This window comes from Nelusetta ayraudi, unplaced genomic scaffold, assembly GCF_046127955.1.
Source record: "Nelusetta ayraudi isolate G7.1 ecotype Tasmania unplaced genomic scaffold, CSIRO-AGI_Nayr_v1 ptg000059l, whole genome shotgun sequence".
Classification (NCBI taxonomy): Eukaryota; Metazoa; Chordata; class Actinopteri; order Tetraodontiformes; family Monacanthidae; genus Nelusetta; species Nelusetta ayraudi.
In genome coordinates this window covers 3,654,935-3,672,266 of record NW_027466109.1, presented here as the reverse complement: position 1 = coordinate 3,672,266, position 17,332 = coordinate 3,654,935, and the positions used below count along the sequence as shown (strand labels likewise).

Here is a 17,332-nt window from a genome sequence, read left to right as displayed (position 1 = left end):
GACAGGTCATCAGGTGGTCTCCAACGTTCATCGAGTGTTTCGACCCTTAACCACAACACTCTCCGGTTGGTGGGTCAGCCGTGATTGGCCAGATCACTGCCCCTCTCATCCAGGCTTCCAGCTTTTGTCCTCTCTTTTATGCCAGAGCCAACAGGAGGCTCTCTCTGCCGCTTCTCCCAACCTTCGAACAGCTGTTTTCCTCAAGTGGCCTCTCAATTCGACCTTTGTCATTAGATTCCACATAGATTGCGCAGGGAATCCTCTACATCCAACTTCCACTGTCACCAGCCATGTTGTCCACCACTTGTCCCGGCAATCCTGGGCAAGTTGTTGGTCCTTGGTTTTCTTTCTCTCTGCCGCTTCCTCACAGCCCTCCTCCCACGGGACAGTTAGTTCCACCAGGATGATTTTCTTTCCCTCTGGAGACCACATGATTATGTCTGGTCTCAGAGTGGTGGACAGTACTGCCTCTGGGAAGTGGAGCTTCCTCCCCAGGTTGACCTCCATCTCCCAACCCTGGGCCAACTGCAGGAGGTTTTGCCTGGCTTGGCCTTGGACAACTGGTCTATGACCTGCTTTCACGAAGGCGATGGTGCTCGGCTGTGGTCTAGTTTTGGATGGGTGTTTCTTTCTCCTCTCTTGCTCCAAGATGTCTGCGAGCAGTGCCAACACCTTGTCATGGCGCCATCTGTATCTTCACTGGGTCAATGCTGTTTTGCACCCTGAAAGAATGTGCGCCATAGTCCCTTTACTGCCACACAACCTGCTTCCCTATGAGTTGATCTTTGGAGTCCCTATATGTCAGGGAAAGTCTGCACTTGGCGACTTTAAACTCCTCCACAACTGAAGACAGGGGGAGCTGTAGCTGGCTGACCCAACCTTATGTAGAGCCCCATAGATGTAAAACTCGGGGGCATTCCCAACTATCTTCGAAGGTGCTTGTTGAACTTCTTCTCGATCCCTTCAACTGTTGTTATAGGCACTTCGTACATGGTGAGAAGCCACATAAGTCTTTGGAGTAGGCCATGCTGGTAGATCCAGCACTTATATTTCCCAGGCAGGCCAGACTTGTCAATTCTTTCCAACCACTCCTCAACTTGTTTTTCGGTGCTGGAGATGCTGTTTTTATCTGTCAGGGAATCATCATACCACTTTCCAAGGCATTTAATAGGGTTCCCCTGGATGTTTGGGATTGCTTCCCCCTGAACAAGCAGCTTGAACTTTTCTGTTGTTTTCCCCTTTTGGATCACCAGACTCCTTGATTTCTTGGGCTTGAAGATCATCTTTGCCCACGTAGCCATACGATCCAGTTCTGCCAGGACTGGTTCAATAAGCTGATTCAAATATTCACCCTAACAATATATATTTGAATCAACAAGGTCAACAGGGAGAGAACAGTGAGGAATCCTTTGAGCGAAGGAATCCAGAAGACATGGGACAGGCTCTTGTCCAAATCAAGAAAGATTGAAGAAACCCTGTGTCTGTATCTGTATCTGCTGTTGTCTGTAGGGAAAGGGCCACTGTCTAAAGGGCTAATGGGCAGAGTTATGTAATCTGTTGGGAGGAGTGGTTGTGCACACACAGTGCAGTCGTGGTCGCAGCTTGTGATTAGTCACCGTGTCTCTCTCTCTCAGAGAGTCAGAACTACCGGATCCAAGAGCACATCTACTACAACCACAACTGCAGCCTGTTCTGAGTCGGGCTTGAGCCCCCGTATAGGGCAAAGATGGATTCTGTACTTTCTGTGTTCGCGTCCATCTGGAACTGGGACGTTAGAGGCCTGCTGCTCTTCATGGTAATTTTCATCCTGGTGACTGATTATATTAAGAACCGGCAACCAGCCAGCTTCCCTCCAGGGCCGAGGGCACTTCCAGTTATCGGCAACATGTTGTCTGTGGACCACAAGCGATTACATGAGAGCTGTGTGCAGGTAGGTTGAATATTTAATGAAAAATAGGTCTAAGCAATAGCAGGGACACTTCAAAAAAAGAAATCTGACAATTTAACCATTATGTCAAATTTACTTTCAGCTAGCAGAGAAACATGGAAACGTGTTCAGCTTGCGGATGGGCCAGGACTGGATTGTGGTGTTGAACGGGTTCAAAGCTGTGAAGGAGGCTCTGGTAAATCAGGGAGACAGTTTGGTAGACCGGCCAGTACAACCTTTGCAGATCGACATTTGGAATGGCGGCAGGGACCTAGGTGAGAATAACCAGCACTGAGGAGAGGAAAAGGCTTGACATCAGGTTGTTCTTTGTCACATGCATTGCACTGATGGCAAACATTTATCTAAACGAACTATGGACAAGAACCCATACTTTAAGAATTCACAGTGAGCTAGTTGTTCACATTCTTTTGTAAAAAAAAAAATTTTTTCTGCCTTTATTGTCCATCAGGTGTGATTTTATCCATGGGGCATAGATGGAAGCAGCAGAGACGGTTCGCTCTGTCGACCTTCAGGTATTTTGGATTCGGGAAGAAGTCGCTGGAACCGGTCATGCTAGATGAATTTGACATCTGCGCCAAAGAAATCAGGAGATTTGATGGTAAACAGTCAAAACAGTACACGAAAAATTAAACGTTGTGCCACTTCTGAACATATATTGCAAAGAAACATACAAATTATTCCAGAATTTTGCAAAAGCTGTTGTTTAGACTCAAGGTAGGTCTGAATTCATAGACAATGTTTTGTGTCTGCACACTGGCATGGAGATGCACAACATCCACTGAAGTTCACATTATCAACGGAAGAGAACGTTGCAGGTCAAATAGCTTCAAAGAGCTGCCCCAGTGAGAGAATACAACATTTTGAATGAGTTGAAATCATTGTCACACATTCTTGAAATAGTAACATTGATGTTTCACAGCAATTCACAACGTTTTTCGTTTTCTTTCTTTTTTAAATTTCTAGGCAAGCCATTCGCCCCGCATCTCATCCTCAACAACGTCATCGCCAACATCATCTGCCACCTGGTCTTCGGTCATCGCTTCGAGTACGACGATAAGAACTTTGGAAGACTTCTAACGATGTTCGACTCAAGTTTTGAGATTGAAGCCTCCGTCTGGGCACAGGTACATCAGTGATGTAGGATTTAGAGCTATCATCATACACTCAAATATATGCCATTAAATCTGCACCATACACCATGTCAAAGTAATGACAAAGCATCAATATGCACCATCAGTTCGTAATAAGGAGACATCCAGCATGGATTTAGAAAAAATAAGCTATTCAACATTAATCTGACTGTGCCAAGCTTCTCCACTCTGCAGCTCTACAATGCCTTCCCCTGGCTGATGAGGCATTTGCCGGGGCCTCATCAAACCCTGAAGAAAATCTACAGTGAAGTCAATGAGTTCATTGCCCAAGAGATTGAGGAGCACAAGAGAAACTTCGACCCTTCGGACCCGAGAGATTACATTGACTGCTTCCTCAATGAGATTGAGAAGGTGAGTCACTGATCCTCCTGCGACAATGCTGCTTAACACAATTTATTTTTCAGTGTTTCTTTGGCATACGTCCTGCAATTCAGGCAGCATTCACTGATGTTGATGTTGATGTTGAAGTGCTGCCATGCTAATGACCTTCAATTTCTTTGACTTTTTTTGTTCCCATTTGAAAATATGATGATCTTCAGACTAAGGGGCAGCCAGACAACAGCTTTTATGAAGAAAACCTGATTTGGTCTGTCTTGGATCTGTTTGCAGCTGGTTCGGAGACCACATCCACCACTCTGCGCTGGGCTTTACTCTTCATGTCAAAGTACCCCGAGATCCAAGGTAGGAGAAAGCGACAGAGCAATGTGACCTCTGAGCATTACCAAAATTGAAATACAGCAGACACGCTGAAATAACTTGTATTGCATGCTCAGAATTAATATATGGTTCCAACTGTGAAATAACAAAAGAAAGAAGAAAGAAAAGTTAGGTACGTCTATGACTACCAAAGAGTTGGTTTTTTGGCATAGACCCGGCTACGCTACTTAGCCTGGTCTTGGCTAAGTAGCGTAATCATGATGTGGTTGAGGTTCTCAGTGTGAAACTCTCAACTAAACCAGGAAGGACTTCCCAAACTCATCCTCTCCTGTCCTAATCTGGGCTCCATCCATTCAGCTGAGGTTTGACAGTTGAACTTCCATCCCACAGAGAAGGTTCAGGCTGAGATTGACAATGTGATCGGACAATCCAGGCAGCCAACCATGGACGATCGAGCCAATATGCCCTACACTGACGCCGTAATCCACGAGATCCAGAGGTTCGGCAACATCGCACCTCTCGCTCTGCCGCACATCACCAACAACGAGCTCCAGCTGGAGGGCTACACGGTGCCAAAGGTCAGTCATTGTATACACTCTCGTCCGAGTCTCACGCATTGATTTGTTTTCTCCCCTCATAATTTTTTTTTTTCAATCACCAGGGAATTACAATTATTCCCAATTTGACCTCGGTGCTTTTTGACAAAAATGAGTGGGAAACGCCTCGCACCTTCAATCCGGGACACTTTCTGACCGAAGATGGAAAGTTCACGAAGAGAGCCGCCTTCCTCCCTTTCTCCGCCGGTGAGGAGCAACACATTCTGGGTGTCTTTACCTCTTAGACCATACTTACAACACGTAGCAGGCCTTTTTAAAGTAGAGACAGTGAGGGAAATGTGGAAGTGGTCTGAGGCTACTTGGTTAGAGCAACCTGATGCTAACTAACTTTCTTCTCGTGGAGGTGTTTCCCACCTCATTGTGACAGAATTTCAACAAATGTTGGAAAAAGAAATACAACTCTCTCACACACTTCACTTTTGTCTGCTAGCTAACAGAATGTATTGTTTTCTGCTAATATTTCAGGCAAGCGGTTCTGTCTGGGCGAGACCCTGGCCAAGATGGAGCTTTTCCTCTTCTTCACTTCTTTCTTGCAGCACTTCACCTTCCAAATGCCGGCTGGGGTGAAACCCGTGATGGACTACCGGTTTGGCATCACCCTGGCGCCGCTTGCATACAAGATCTGTGCCATCCCACGTTAGGACCGTCATGATCTATACTGTTTTACGAGCTGGTGCTTGGGCTGTGTTCATTTCAAGTAAAGATTAATAAAGTACTGCTGCAGTTACCAAAAGTGAGACACAAGAAAGAATATAAAACAAGGGTGGACTTGAGTAAAGACCAAAACTGCTGGTTTTGTCAAAATAAAGGCAGCATTGGTTCTGTGGGACCTTTTATATTCCTGTTGATTATTAACGTGGCTCTGTCTTAGTACAGCACATCGCTAATGTTTACCTTTTCTGCTGCAATGTGTGAATTTAAAAAAAGCACAAATGCTTAAGATTAAAAGTGTTCAGCTGTTCCTGTTGTTGCTGTTGATTTAAAAAGGTGATTTACTTAAACACTGTATTTTGTAGTCCTGGACATTGCTAGATCGTGAAAGAAAGGTTACACAAGTACTAACATGTAGTACAGTGCTGAAACCTACCTGTGATTAAGGGGTTTAGACACCAGTTTATCAAAGAGGAAATCACTTTCATCAACAGAACTTGGTCTCAGAGGTTTATTGTAGAAAAGGTTGACATTTGTTGCTCGTTTAAGTACACGGAAGTCGTTTATACTTTTAGGGGCACTTATATAACACATAGGTAAACTGCAAGGGGGCGGGTGGCACAAAGGAGCTTTACATCAGTGATAAAGCACCTTTCACACAAAGAGCTCTGACACCGAAGTTTTTCCATCGTGCATGTTCAAGCAAGTGCTGAGCCCCATAACATGCATGATGAGACCTTAGCACTGCCACCTTTGTTAGGTCACTAATTATCGTAGGATGACCAAGCAAAGAAGTTATTGTGAGTTTTCGCAGAGAGAATAAAACACACAATGTCCCTTAAATGCTTTTCAAAAAGCCACTTTAGGTCATGTCCGTACTTTAATATGTGGGTGTGTGAGTGGCTGAAGTCAAACACCAGCCTACAAATGGTTTCAAGTGACATTTAACTGGAAATACAAAGTGACCTCAGACTCCTCGCTGAATGTCTGAATGCACCCATGGATAATATACAAAAAAAATACTGCCACCAAAACCAGTTTTAAAATATAATATTTTCTAAATTGGATGATTGTCAGCTGCCATGCACAGACAGGGGTTGTGCACTTTTCCATGCCGGTACTAAATGATACCTCTGTTAGAAAGTGACACCAGAGATGAAACAACCAGACTCGCTTGATCAAAGAATCAGAACGATTCACTTTACAGATTCTCTCCTTGACTGTTTTCTGTTTTGTGTCTGATGTCTGATGCCTTGGGATGTGGTCTCACAATCATGAGCGTTTTTCAGGACTCACTCATCTGCCCTTCCTGTCTGGACACTGGATTTTGTAGCCGACCCTGTATGCCTGCAGGTACACGCGAGCCTGGTTTATCCTGAAGGACAGAAAGTGGACCAAGCGCAGGTTAATTCCCTGAAACGGAACATGACCAGTGCACCATTTTATTCTATTCTGTGACTGCCACTGTAACAAACAGTCAAGTACCCACATGACTGTCATGTCTTGCACAGGGTGCTTAATCTATACAGTAAGTTTGATAGCAGAGAAGATCTCAGACAATCTGGTTTTCAGTGACAGACCTGCCATAAAGTCCATCTTATCTGCCCTTTTTTTTTTGCCAGTTGAGGAGGATGTAATCGAGGAAAAGGTCACCTGTATTTGGTGCAAAGTTTGATTCCCAAGGGTCCACAGCGGTCCACGTAACTCTCCCGGAACGCCTTCCGTACGGCCCGAGCCATGCTGACCACAGTGGTGACTATAGGGCAGGTTCTTGGAGGAAAACAATAAGAACGATCAAAGATGACAGTCGTCAAACACCATACTGTTGTAGTGAAAATTGATCATGGTGTTAGACCATATATAATATTTCAACTCGGATGTCTAATATTTAATATGGAGACAGCTAAAGAAAACCTGAAAACATATATTGTCCTCAATGAAAATTACTTTCACATCCCAGATCCTGTACAATACAACCTTCTGTTCTTGACCCATCATGCTCATTGGTCAGCAAGGAAAAAAATAAATGAAATAAAATTACATTTAAAAAAAATAGTCTACAATCATGATAAGTATCTTTAATTTATTTGACTTTATATGCTCCGAATACAAAATAATAATGACATTATTATTATTTTTATTATCATCATCATCATCATTATATGAGCAAAATAATAGTCTTTAGTTTGCAAAATAAAAATAAAAACAGTGCATTCCATTGTAAAGTGCCTGTACTGTTGTAATGGGAAATATGTATTCTTGGGTTATTCTTTATTATGTTGTATTCTGTGTCATATGATCACTAGTAGCACGTGTAATCTGTTCGTTTCATAGTATAACCTTCTCGAGACATTCTCCTCGTGGTCCACCAGAGGAGGCTCTAAATGTGTCAGCTTGTGCTGATTCTCTGTGCTTTGTTTTCCTCTTCTTCCCTTCCTTATCTCTTCCCCTCCCAGTCCAGTGTATAAGAGACCTTCTTCCTCCTTTCCTCCTCGCACTCGCACTCCCATTTTTCTGTGTTTTGTGCCTCGGAGCTCCGATCCCCTTTTTATTGTTTGTTCATTAAATTACTTATTATCCCAGTATTCCTGCATCGGCATCTTCGCTCTTTTCCACAACAATTGTACAACACAGAAATTTGTTTTACTGACTTTAAAGCCCAAAACTAAATGTCTAAAAAGCGACACACTGCTCAACTCCCACTTACAGTTTCTGGCAGCGCAGACCAGCAGTGCCCTCGGGACACGTGCAGGTGTTGTGCGGGCTGCAGGTGGCGCCGTGTCGGCAGGGGGGCACGCAGGGGGTGGTCACCGCTGCGGACGCAGATTAAAACAAGTTAGAGCTTCGGCGGCGGTGCGGAAAGGTGGCTGACGCGTGCACGAAACGCAGACTCGCCGGTTTCACAGAGGCCTCCGCTGAAGCCGTCGGCACAGCGGCACACGTTGAAGCCCACGCACACGCCGCCGTTCTGACACGGCTTCTGGCACTGAACTGGCTCTGGAGGAGACACACACAGGTGGCGGAGAGACATCGTCAAACCGCTTCGATTTGACCTCCAGATAGATTAGCGAGTCAGAACTGTCTGTGTCGTTGGAGAAAATGTTGCACTGCACATGACGTAGGACAGGGGTGTCAAACTTGAATACACAGTGGGGCAAAATTTAAAACTTGGACAAAGTCGCTGGACCAACATTGATATTTATTGAAAAAATCCTCCTCCAGATGGAACAGTAAACCTTTTTATATGGACCCAAATAACTTCATATTGCACACATGCTAAATCGAATTTTAAATGAAAAATACTCATCAAAATGAATAAAATGTAAATAAAAATAACAACAATAAACCAATAAAGTAACAGTAATGTCCTTCCATAAACGTCCTGTCCTGATTGCTGCGGCAAAATACCAGCAGAGCATTCTGGGAATGCGTAGTATTGGTACATGTGCAGTTTGTGCTTTTTGTATTGCCTCACGTGCCAAATATAATTACACTGTGGACCAAATTTGGCCCCCGGGCCAGAGTTTGACACCTATGGCTTAGAACATTTGGTAAGAAACTAGACTGCTGACTGCTGACTTTACAGTTTTTGCGACTGATTTCTACACGTGGACCCTCAACAGCAGCTTATCTTTTGACGAGTCACGGTGAATCATGCAGCCTCCAGAGAGATAATCAATCTTTTACTAGATGGTCTTCTGGGTTCCACTCGACCCTGAGTTCAGGATAAGCGGTGACAGAAAACGGATGTACTGGATGCCTATAAACATCACAGGTGGGCGCTGTTTTGCTTTATGTGAAGACAGGAAATTTAATTGTTTCATCAAAAGTAAAAAAGCTGATAGATAATTTTTTTTTACCACAGACACACATGACACCTTTGAATGTCCTCGTGATTAAATCATGGTCTTACGCCAAATTAGATTTTTTTTTGTTTTGTTCTGTTTTAACGCCACAAACACTGAAAAACACAAGTGCGGCGAGTTTCATCTCACCTATCTGGCAACGGGCGCCCTTCCATCCGCCGACACACGTGCACTTGTTGACGTCGACGCACCTTCCCCCGTTCTGACAGGCAGGAGTGCACAGGGCTGAAAACAAGAAGCGAGGCAGTCCATCACGCTGCTGATGGAGAAGGAGCCGGATGTGCTGAAGGTACTCACGCGAGAGGCACTGAGGTCCGGTGTAGTCGGAGGGACACTGGCAGGTATTGGGCCCCACACACCTGCCGTTGTTAGCGCAGGGCAAGTCGCACACGGCTAGGAGACGGACACACACACACACAAACACACAGACAGGAAATGAATGAAGAATATGGTGTTCTCATATTAGTAACAAGATACTGGTTCTGGAAAACTTCAGTAATACAATTCTAATAGCAACAAATACCACTGTCTTACTCAAATGTGAGTATTTTGCCTCCCAAGTTTTACTTCCTCTGTCCAAACACATACGTTCTATGTCAGGCATGGGCAAACTACGGCCCGGGGCCCATATGCGGCCCGCCAAGCTTTTTATTGTGACTCGGCGAACTTAAAGAAATTATATTAATCGTAAGTGAGAAATAAAATAGCTGCTTTTCAGTTGTTTTAAGAGCCATTTCAATAAAGAGATACAGTGGGGCTTCAAAGACAGGTATTTCGTTATAACGCTTTTGTTCATTTTCAATAGAAATTAAAGCACGTCTTCTACATATTCTATGATATATTTTTTCCTTCTATGAAGTGGGTCACCAAAACACTCCATCCATCTGCTCCTGCTCCGGGCCCTTGATCAAACTTTTAGAACCCACTGTGGCCCCACCTGTCAAAGAGTTTGCCCACCCCTGTTCTACATCATCTTCACCAGACGGATACAGCAACTACGAAACCTTTAGCAAACATTCAATGCGGGGGCAGCAGTGTGGGCGGAGGAGAGAGGTGGGAACATTTCCTCTGGTAAAAACTCGTGCACGTGCCCGCGCTCTGCTGTGCGCACCTGTGTGACAGCCAGCTCCGGTCCAGCCAGGGCGACACAGACACTTGTTCCAGCGCATGCAGGTGCCTCCGCGTGTGCAGGGCGGGGAGCACATAGCTGAGGTGCAAGACATTGGTCAAGTCATTTCCTCCACCAACATTCATAACACAATCTTTAAAACAAACAGGTGAAGGGTCGACAATGTGTGAAAAAAAATAAAGGTTTTATTTTTCACACTAAAAAGGTGCAGACGCTGCCACCTGGTGGGAAAAAAATTCTAAACAATAAATAACGCAGAGTATATATGTTATATTATTTTGGTTTGATGAGCCTCATGATCGCTGGTAATGGGGCTGACTATCAGTCGTTATTATATAATCATTAATGAACTAACTACAAATCTGGCCACAATTAGCCATAGCTAGAACAAAGCAGTGTGCATTGAAATGAATTCTTGGAAAAATTGACATCTCACAATACCACAGTGCTGCAGCGTACCTGAGCATCCAAGTCCAGGGTAGCCAGGAGGACAGTCACAGCTGTTTGGAGCAACACAAACTCCGTAGTTGTGACAGGGTGGCTCACACACAGCTAGAAAGGAAACACAATTTCACGCATTATTGGGCCACGACACACACTCACGTTTGCAAGTCAAATCCAAAAAGGGCACATTTGATGCCTCGACTCACGCTCGCACTTGGTGACATCGTCGGTTCGAACCCTGAACCCCATCCTGCAGGTGCAGTTGAAGCGGCCCGGGAGGTTCTCGCAGGTCTGCTCGCACCCTCCATTTGCGAAGTCCCCGCACTCGTCCACGTCTTCACGAAGAGCAGCAACAGTGCAAAAGCAATAGATCAATAATGTACATATAAATATTTGCAAAACAATATTTATGTAGACATTAGGGGGCTTCAGTAGATGATGCCGGGAAATAATTCCAACATACACTACAATAAAAAGTCATTATCAGTCTTGCTGCTTATGCATGTGTAACCATGATAAGCTGCAAGGCCTCCTGATGAGATGCGTTGGGAAAAAAAAGAAAATCACGACCCTCTCGTGTGGTTTTTGTCCCCGAGACGGATTGAAGTCTTACCCACACAGCTCCTCGCGTCATCGGCCAGCCTCCAACCCTCCCGACAGCCACACTGGACCTGACCCTCGGCCTTCAGCGCACACGTGTGTTCACATCCGCCGTTCCTCAGCTTGCAGGACGTAGCATCTGTGCATGTGAAAAAAAAACACAACACTTTAAGAGACCTGCTAGCCTGAAAAAAGATGACAGTGAAAAGAATGAAAAGAAATGAAAAGCGTGCACCCGCACCTGTCCAAATACAATATCTATAAATATATATATACACACACACACACACACACACACACACACACACACACACAATAAAGGGGTTATATGTTGCCCTCTACACCTCCTTTCTGGAATAACATGCAAAGCCTCCCTCTTGAAGGCCTTGTATATACACCTGGACACCACAGCTGGAACCTTTTAGCGGGTGAAATGTGTTACGGCGCACTAATGGGATGCTGGGACGCCCTTAAAATGCGACGCAACGCGGCGCGCACTGCCGCGGATGCTGCAAGTGTAATTGTTTGACCTGCAGGTCGTGTGTAAATGCTGAAACTGGCACCTTTGCGCTTCATCACAGTAGATAATGTGTGAGTCATACGGCAATGCAGAACAAATCAACAAACATCTCGTATGTCTCGTAAGTATCTGTGGTTATTCTAGTATTGTTTTAAGAACTGTATTGAAAAAAATATATATGCATATACAGATGCATATATATGTGTGTATATATATATATATATATATATATACATATATACTGTATGTATATATATATATATACACATATATATACGTATATTTTTAAATACATTTTTACATGTGTATATATATATATATATATATACATGCAGTCTCAGCACTGACATACGTACTGGTGCAGCGGATGTTGTCGGTGTCCAGCAGCAGAGGGAGAGGACAGTGGCAGGAGTGTCCTCCAGGGGAGTTGCTGCAGGTGTGAGAACAACCACCGCTCTGCAGTTTGCATTCGTCAATATCTGTTTCACGCGCGCACACACACACAAAAACCCACTCAGAGTGAGATATGGTGCACAGAAGTCTCTTGGCTGCACGAGCCACAGAAAGGGCCTTTCTAAACAGCCCAAACGAGCAGGTAGGCAGCGTGAAATAGGTGGCGGAGCAGCAGAGAGTGAACTGACCGACGCAGGTGTGTCCATCAATGTGCAGCTGCCAGCCGCGCCTGCACGAGCAGCTGAACGATCCCAGAGTGTTGATGCAAATGTGCTCGCAGCCCCCGTTCAGCGTCGAGCACTCGTCCACATCTGGCGGGATTCAGGGAGAGTGGAGAGTCAGAGTGACTTCCTGGCCATGACAAAACTCGAGAGACGACGCTCCTCGAGAAAATTCTTTAAAAACCCTCCAAACACCCCCCGTGCAAACTGGAGGTTGCACATTATTTGCACTGCGATGCATGCGCACGCTTTCCAACCCAGCAAATATAGTTTCTAATCAGTGATGATGATTCGGGGGGGGGGGCTCTGAGTTCCCAGAGGGGATTTGTGACTATGCAGTGGAAAAAGTGCAGAGGACCTTCAGGCCTGCAGAAGTTTCCAACCGTGACCAAAACCCTTTCCCACTTCTCTTGAGTGCTACGTTTCGGAAAGGCTCAGTCGCGCTATCTACACTTTAAAATTGAGTGCGTGTTTAAAACACCTCTTAGGGTAAAGCGTACAATGTCCTCAACTACCTCTGAGGTGATTTTCAACTTGTTTTACTGTAGCATTTTCTGATAATCTGATGCTGAAGTTATACACTGCATGCAGTACAAAACCTACTTTTATGGGTCTCCCTATATAACACTACCAGTCAAAAGTTTGGACATACCCTATGAATTAAATGTCTATATATATTATTAAATATATTTGATGTCTTCAGTATCTATCAGTGTAGAAAGTTAGATTAAAAAAAAGAAGATAAAAAGATTAAAAAAAAAACTGGCATGGAAGTTGTGTCCAAACTTTTGACCGGTAGTGTAACTGTCAGTCCCGGCGACTGAATACCTGCGCCAGTTGTGTTGTACCTGTGCAGCGGCGTCCGTCCTGGTCCAGCTGGTAACCGGCGGCGCACTGGCAGTGGAAGCCTCCCGCCTCGTTGGAGCAGTTGTGCTGGCAGTCGCCGTTGTTGACGGCGCACTCGTCGATGTCTGCGAAGGAGGACAATCCTCAAGCACGTCCTCGAGCGTCGGCACCACAGTGTGGACTTCAGCTGTTGGCCTATAAACAAGCAAGCTAAGCACACGTCCCCGACAACCCACCAAAACAAGAGCGTCCGTCTCCGTTGAAGCCTTGGTAACACTGGCAGAAGTACGAGCCGATGATGTTGCCACAGCGGGCGTTGGGGTCGCAGCCGTGGACGCCCGACGCGCACTCATTCTCATCTGGAAACACAGACACACACACACACACATCACATCACATCCGGAACCAGAATTTTTTCACGTGCAGGGACGTCGGAGCTAGTTTGCTTACCCTCGCAGTGTGTGCCGTTGCCCCGGTAACCTGCTGCACAAACACACTTGTAGCCGCCGAGGGTGTTCTCACACACACTGTGGCCGCTGCACGCGGCAGGATTCTCCACACATTCATCCACATCTGGGACAGAGACAAGGACACGGGACAGCTTCTTATGCACAGTTTTATGACTGTTTTTTCTCCCCTATTCACTGGCCGTAAAAAGCAGCAGTTTGTCATGGATCATGTTGAGCCTGACTGCAAAGCAACTCATATTTGTGCAAAATTAATAAAAAAATAGTTTAATTGCAACACCCTTATCAATATTATCAAGTCACTGTTAGGCAAAAGTCTTTAAAAAGTTGCTTTTTCACCACTTAAAAAAAACTCATTTGTCAAAAATTCACATTTCATATTTGCAAGGTGCTTATAGTAAATGGTGTGAAATGTTGCATATATCAGTAAAATGTGCGTTACAAAGGGACATCGCACAACATGAAACTCTTCCTCTGCTTTCCCTGCTTATGGTGCTTATCGTCACCCACAGCTTTTACAGTTTAAAAGACAAGCAGCAATGATGATGATGATGATGATGATGATGATGATGATGATGATGATGATAAAAAATAAATGCAGTTCATCTCACCTTGACACACAGTGTACGGTGGACAAACAGGACCTGAGATTGAAAAAAAAACAAGAGCATAAATAATAAAACACAAAGCAAGGCATCCTTCCCTTCTGCCAGCTGGACTTATTAAAACAGAGGCCTCCTTGAAACCCCGGCACACAAAGGCTGCGTTCATACTGCAGGCGAATCTGATTCAAATCAAATTCCTTCTCAGATCCGTTTTTTAGGGCTGACTGTTCGCACTGCTTTTAGCAAGTGTCTTGTGTGACGTCATATAATTGTGACAGTGGCACTTGTTGCTCTACATGCCCTGGAGCTTGGCTTGAATGGAGCTACTGTATCTCCCCACAGACTGATGAGCCAATGAGTTTCCTACGCTGTCCAGGGACTGCTGTTTTCTACTTCTTCTGTCTGCTCCATTACGTTACAGCACCGCACCTGGAATGGCTCTCTCTGGTGGAAAATTGGGTCTTGTGTCGGGTAGAGTGACGTCATGGACAGTCAAAACCCATGGGTGTGTTTGGAGCTCTTCACACTGAGATGCATCTGTCCAAATGCCATTTGAAACTACGTCCCAAAGGTGGTTTCAATCCGTTTTGCAAACATCATGTGATTTGAGGCTGTTCAGACTATTGAAAGAGGAATCCAGTTTCAATCTGGATGGGAGGTAAATCGGGTTTTGGCTGGCAGTCTGAACGTGGCTTCACAGGAGCAAAACACGAGGAACCTCACGAGACCAAATCAGAGTGATTCCCAGCGGTGGGGGGTGATGGCAGCCTTACCAACACAGGCCGGAGCTTCTGCTCTGAAACCCGGCTGGCAGCGGCACACGAAGCTGCCGGGTGTGTTGACGCACACGTTCCCCAGCTCGCGGCGGCACTGGTCCTCGATGCTGCACTCGTCCACGTCTGCAGGAGAGGGAGGAAGTGGTCTCAGCAGGGAGGTGTTTGTCTGAAAGGGGGCTGATAGGGTTTTGGACGGCTGGCCGGCCTCACCTTCGCAGCCCCGCCCGTGGCTAGGCGTGTACCCCTCAGGGCAGGAGCAGGAGAAGGAGCCGGGGCTGTTCCTGCACTCTTCACTGGGCTGACAGGCCTGCAGGCCCGTGACGGCGGCCAGGATGCACTCGTCTATGTCTGCAAAGAGAGACAAAAACATCACAGGGGATTTAGCAGTGCGCAAGTCAAGGCTTTTGACGACCCGCCGGTCCCACACAGCCGCGTCAATTACCACAACCTGCCTCATCCCGCAACTCGCTGTCATTATACAGACCAATATGTCTTTGAATACAGCTTTTTTTTAGTCCATCATAAAGGTGGTTGACAACAACCTTAACAGGCTAATGTCACTTCCAAGTGCCAAGTGCATGAGACAACGGACAGAATATAATAACATAACACATTTACCACATCAAAAGTTTTGCTTAAACATTGACCATGGAATAAGCAAAGCTTAATACTATACAGTAAATAACTTCATATTGCACACATGCAAAGTAAAATTTCAAATTAAAATAAAAAGAACGTAAATAAAAATTGTATGCCTCTTTTTTTTATTTGCAGCCGTCTTGATTCAATTTGAACAGTAACCCTTTTTCCATGGGCTAATAATACATTTAAAAAGACAAAATAAAGATAATAAACCATTGAAGTCATAATAATTTCCTTCAATGAACATCCTGTCCTGATTGACATGCCAAAATAATATTATTTGACCTGCCACAGCCCGCTCCCGCTAAAAAATCTCTTGACTCAGCTCAACCCGCGGCCACCCGCAGGTTACAGGTCGGCCCACGCATCACTAGCAGCGGGGCTTTTGAAACACAAGAGATCACACTTCACCACGTCATCACATTACACACTCAGGTTGTGACAAACCCTGGCAGCCGTCGGTGCCCATCAGGTAACCCCAAACACAGGCGCACGAGTAGGAGCCCGGCTTGTTGGTGCAGTCGGCATGGAGACCACACGGTTCCGGACCCTCTCCCGCACACTCATCAACATCTGTTGGGCAGCAGAGAGGAAGAGAGCACGCTGTGAGGTGACCAGTGTGCATGCCAATTAGAACACTGTGGGAGGTTTGAAAAGATGAAGACGGAAAAGCATCTTTGGTGTTTGAAAAGTTGCACAGATGATGTGAATTCTTTGCATCATCTGAACCAAAACTCTTTTGTGTTGTTTTTGTTTTTCTTTAAATGTAAAAATGCTACAATTGAAACACAAGTGAATCTTTTTAACATTCTCCAGGCTTCCAGTTAATCAAAAGGAAGCTGATTGGTCATAGAATCCGATCCAATGTGCCAGGTTACAGTACTGGACTTAGCAGTCTGGCTGCTGTGCAAGTCTGACAAGCAGTAGCTGCTGTATTTGCAATCACTCATCTCTATTTTTGTGGATTTGTTGGGAGTCAGGTTAGGGTTACGTAGCATCAGGACCTAATTCTGCCCCTTCTAACCTTGACACTCAGCAGCAGCACCGAGAGTGAAGCCTTCGGGACAGGTGCAGTTGTCACCCGTCTTCAGCAGTCCAGACGGGCAGCCACAGCCAGTGCTGTTCACCAGCATCACCTGGTTTTCTGGACACGGAGCAGCAGCAGAGGTGCTCAGAGTAACTGGGCTCAAGGAAGCTGCTGATGTGGAAAAATAACAGTTTTGGAGAAAGTTACATGGAAAAAGCCAATTAAATGAATGGATGAATGGATGAATGAATGAATAACAAAGGCAGCTTACGAGTTACAGGCGTGAGGCTCGGCATAGTTTCACTGAAATCTCCTGAGAAATTCTCCATCTGCTGAATCTGCAAGTGGAACGGAGGGAAACGTTTTAATTAAAGCCACACACACACACACACACACACACACACACACACACACACACACACACACACACACACACACACACACACACACACACACACACACACACACGACTGGCCTGGCTGTTGCTGAGCTCATGCTCTGTGTGCTTGAGGACTTCATTCTCCTCGGGACGATGGAGACCTTCTGCTGCAGATGGCCGGAGCAGCAGCAGCAGCAGCAGCAGGGCCAGCGGAGTCCAGAGGTGAGTCATCACCTGGAGGGAGGAGGTGGAGGAGATGGATCACTCAGGCATCAGGGGGGTTAACAAGAACGGAGTAGTCAGTCAGAGTGTGTGTGTGTGTGTGTGTGTGTG

At 45.5% G+C, this 17,332-nt stretch overlaps 2 protein-coding genes across 2 annotated transcripts; one reads left to right on the top strand and one right to left on the bottom strand.

The window, feature by feature from the left end:
* The first annotated feature begins 1,625 nt into the window (after positions 1-1,625).
* LOC142897192 (cytochrome P450 2J2-like) lies at positions 1,626-5,334 on the top strand. Its single transcript, XM_076039322.1, has 9 exons — positions 1,626-1,930; positions 2,031-2,202; positions 2,397-2,546; positions 2,912-3,072; positions 3,274-3,450; positions 3,639-3,780; positions 4,147-4,334; positions 4,418-4,559; positions 4,839-5,334. The coding sequence occupies exons 1-9, from the start codon at positions 1,727-1,729 to the stop codon at positions 5,012-5,014; spliced, it is 1,512 nt and encodes a 503-aa protein (XP_075895437.1). The 5' UTR covers positions 1,626-1,726; the 3' UTR covers positions 5,015-5,334.
* A 187-nt stretch (positions 5,335-5,521) lies between these two features.
* On the bottom strand, positions 5,522-17,013 carry LOC142897200 (uncharacterized). Its single transcript, XM_076039332.1, has 21 exons — positions 16,892-17,013; positions 16,618-16,791; positions 16,041-16,166; positions 15,162-15,299; positions 14,949-15,074; positions 14,182-14,214; positions 13,554-13,676; positions 13,340-13,462; positions 13,106-13,228; positions 12,225-12,347; positions 11,940-12,062; positions 11,077-11,202; positions 10,670-10,798; positions 10,479-10,571; positions 10,002-10,097; positions 9,188-9,283; positions 9,020-9,115; positions 7,920-8,021; positions 7,732-7,837; positions 6,678-6,794; positions 5,522-6,399 (listed from the first exon to the last, which is right to left on the bottom strand). Exons 1-21 carry the CDS (start codon positions 16,947-16,949, stop codon positions 6,321-6,323), a joined length of 2,310 nt encoding a protein of 769 aa, XP_075895447.1. The 5' UTR covers positions 16,950-17,013; the 3' UTR covers positions 5,522-6,320.
* Between the last annotated feature and the right edge of the window lie 319 nt (positions 17,014-17,332).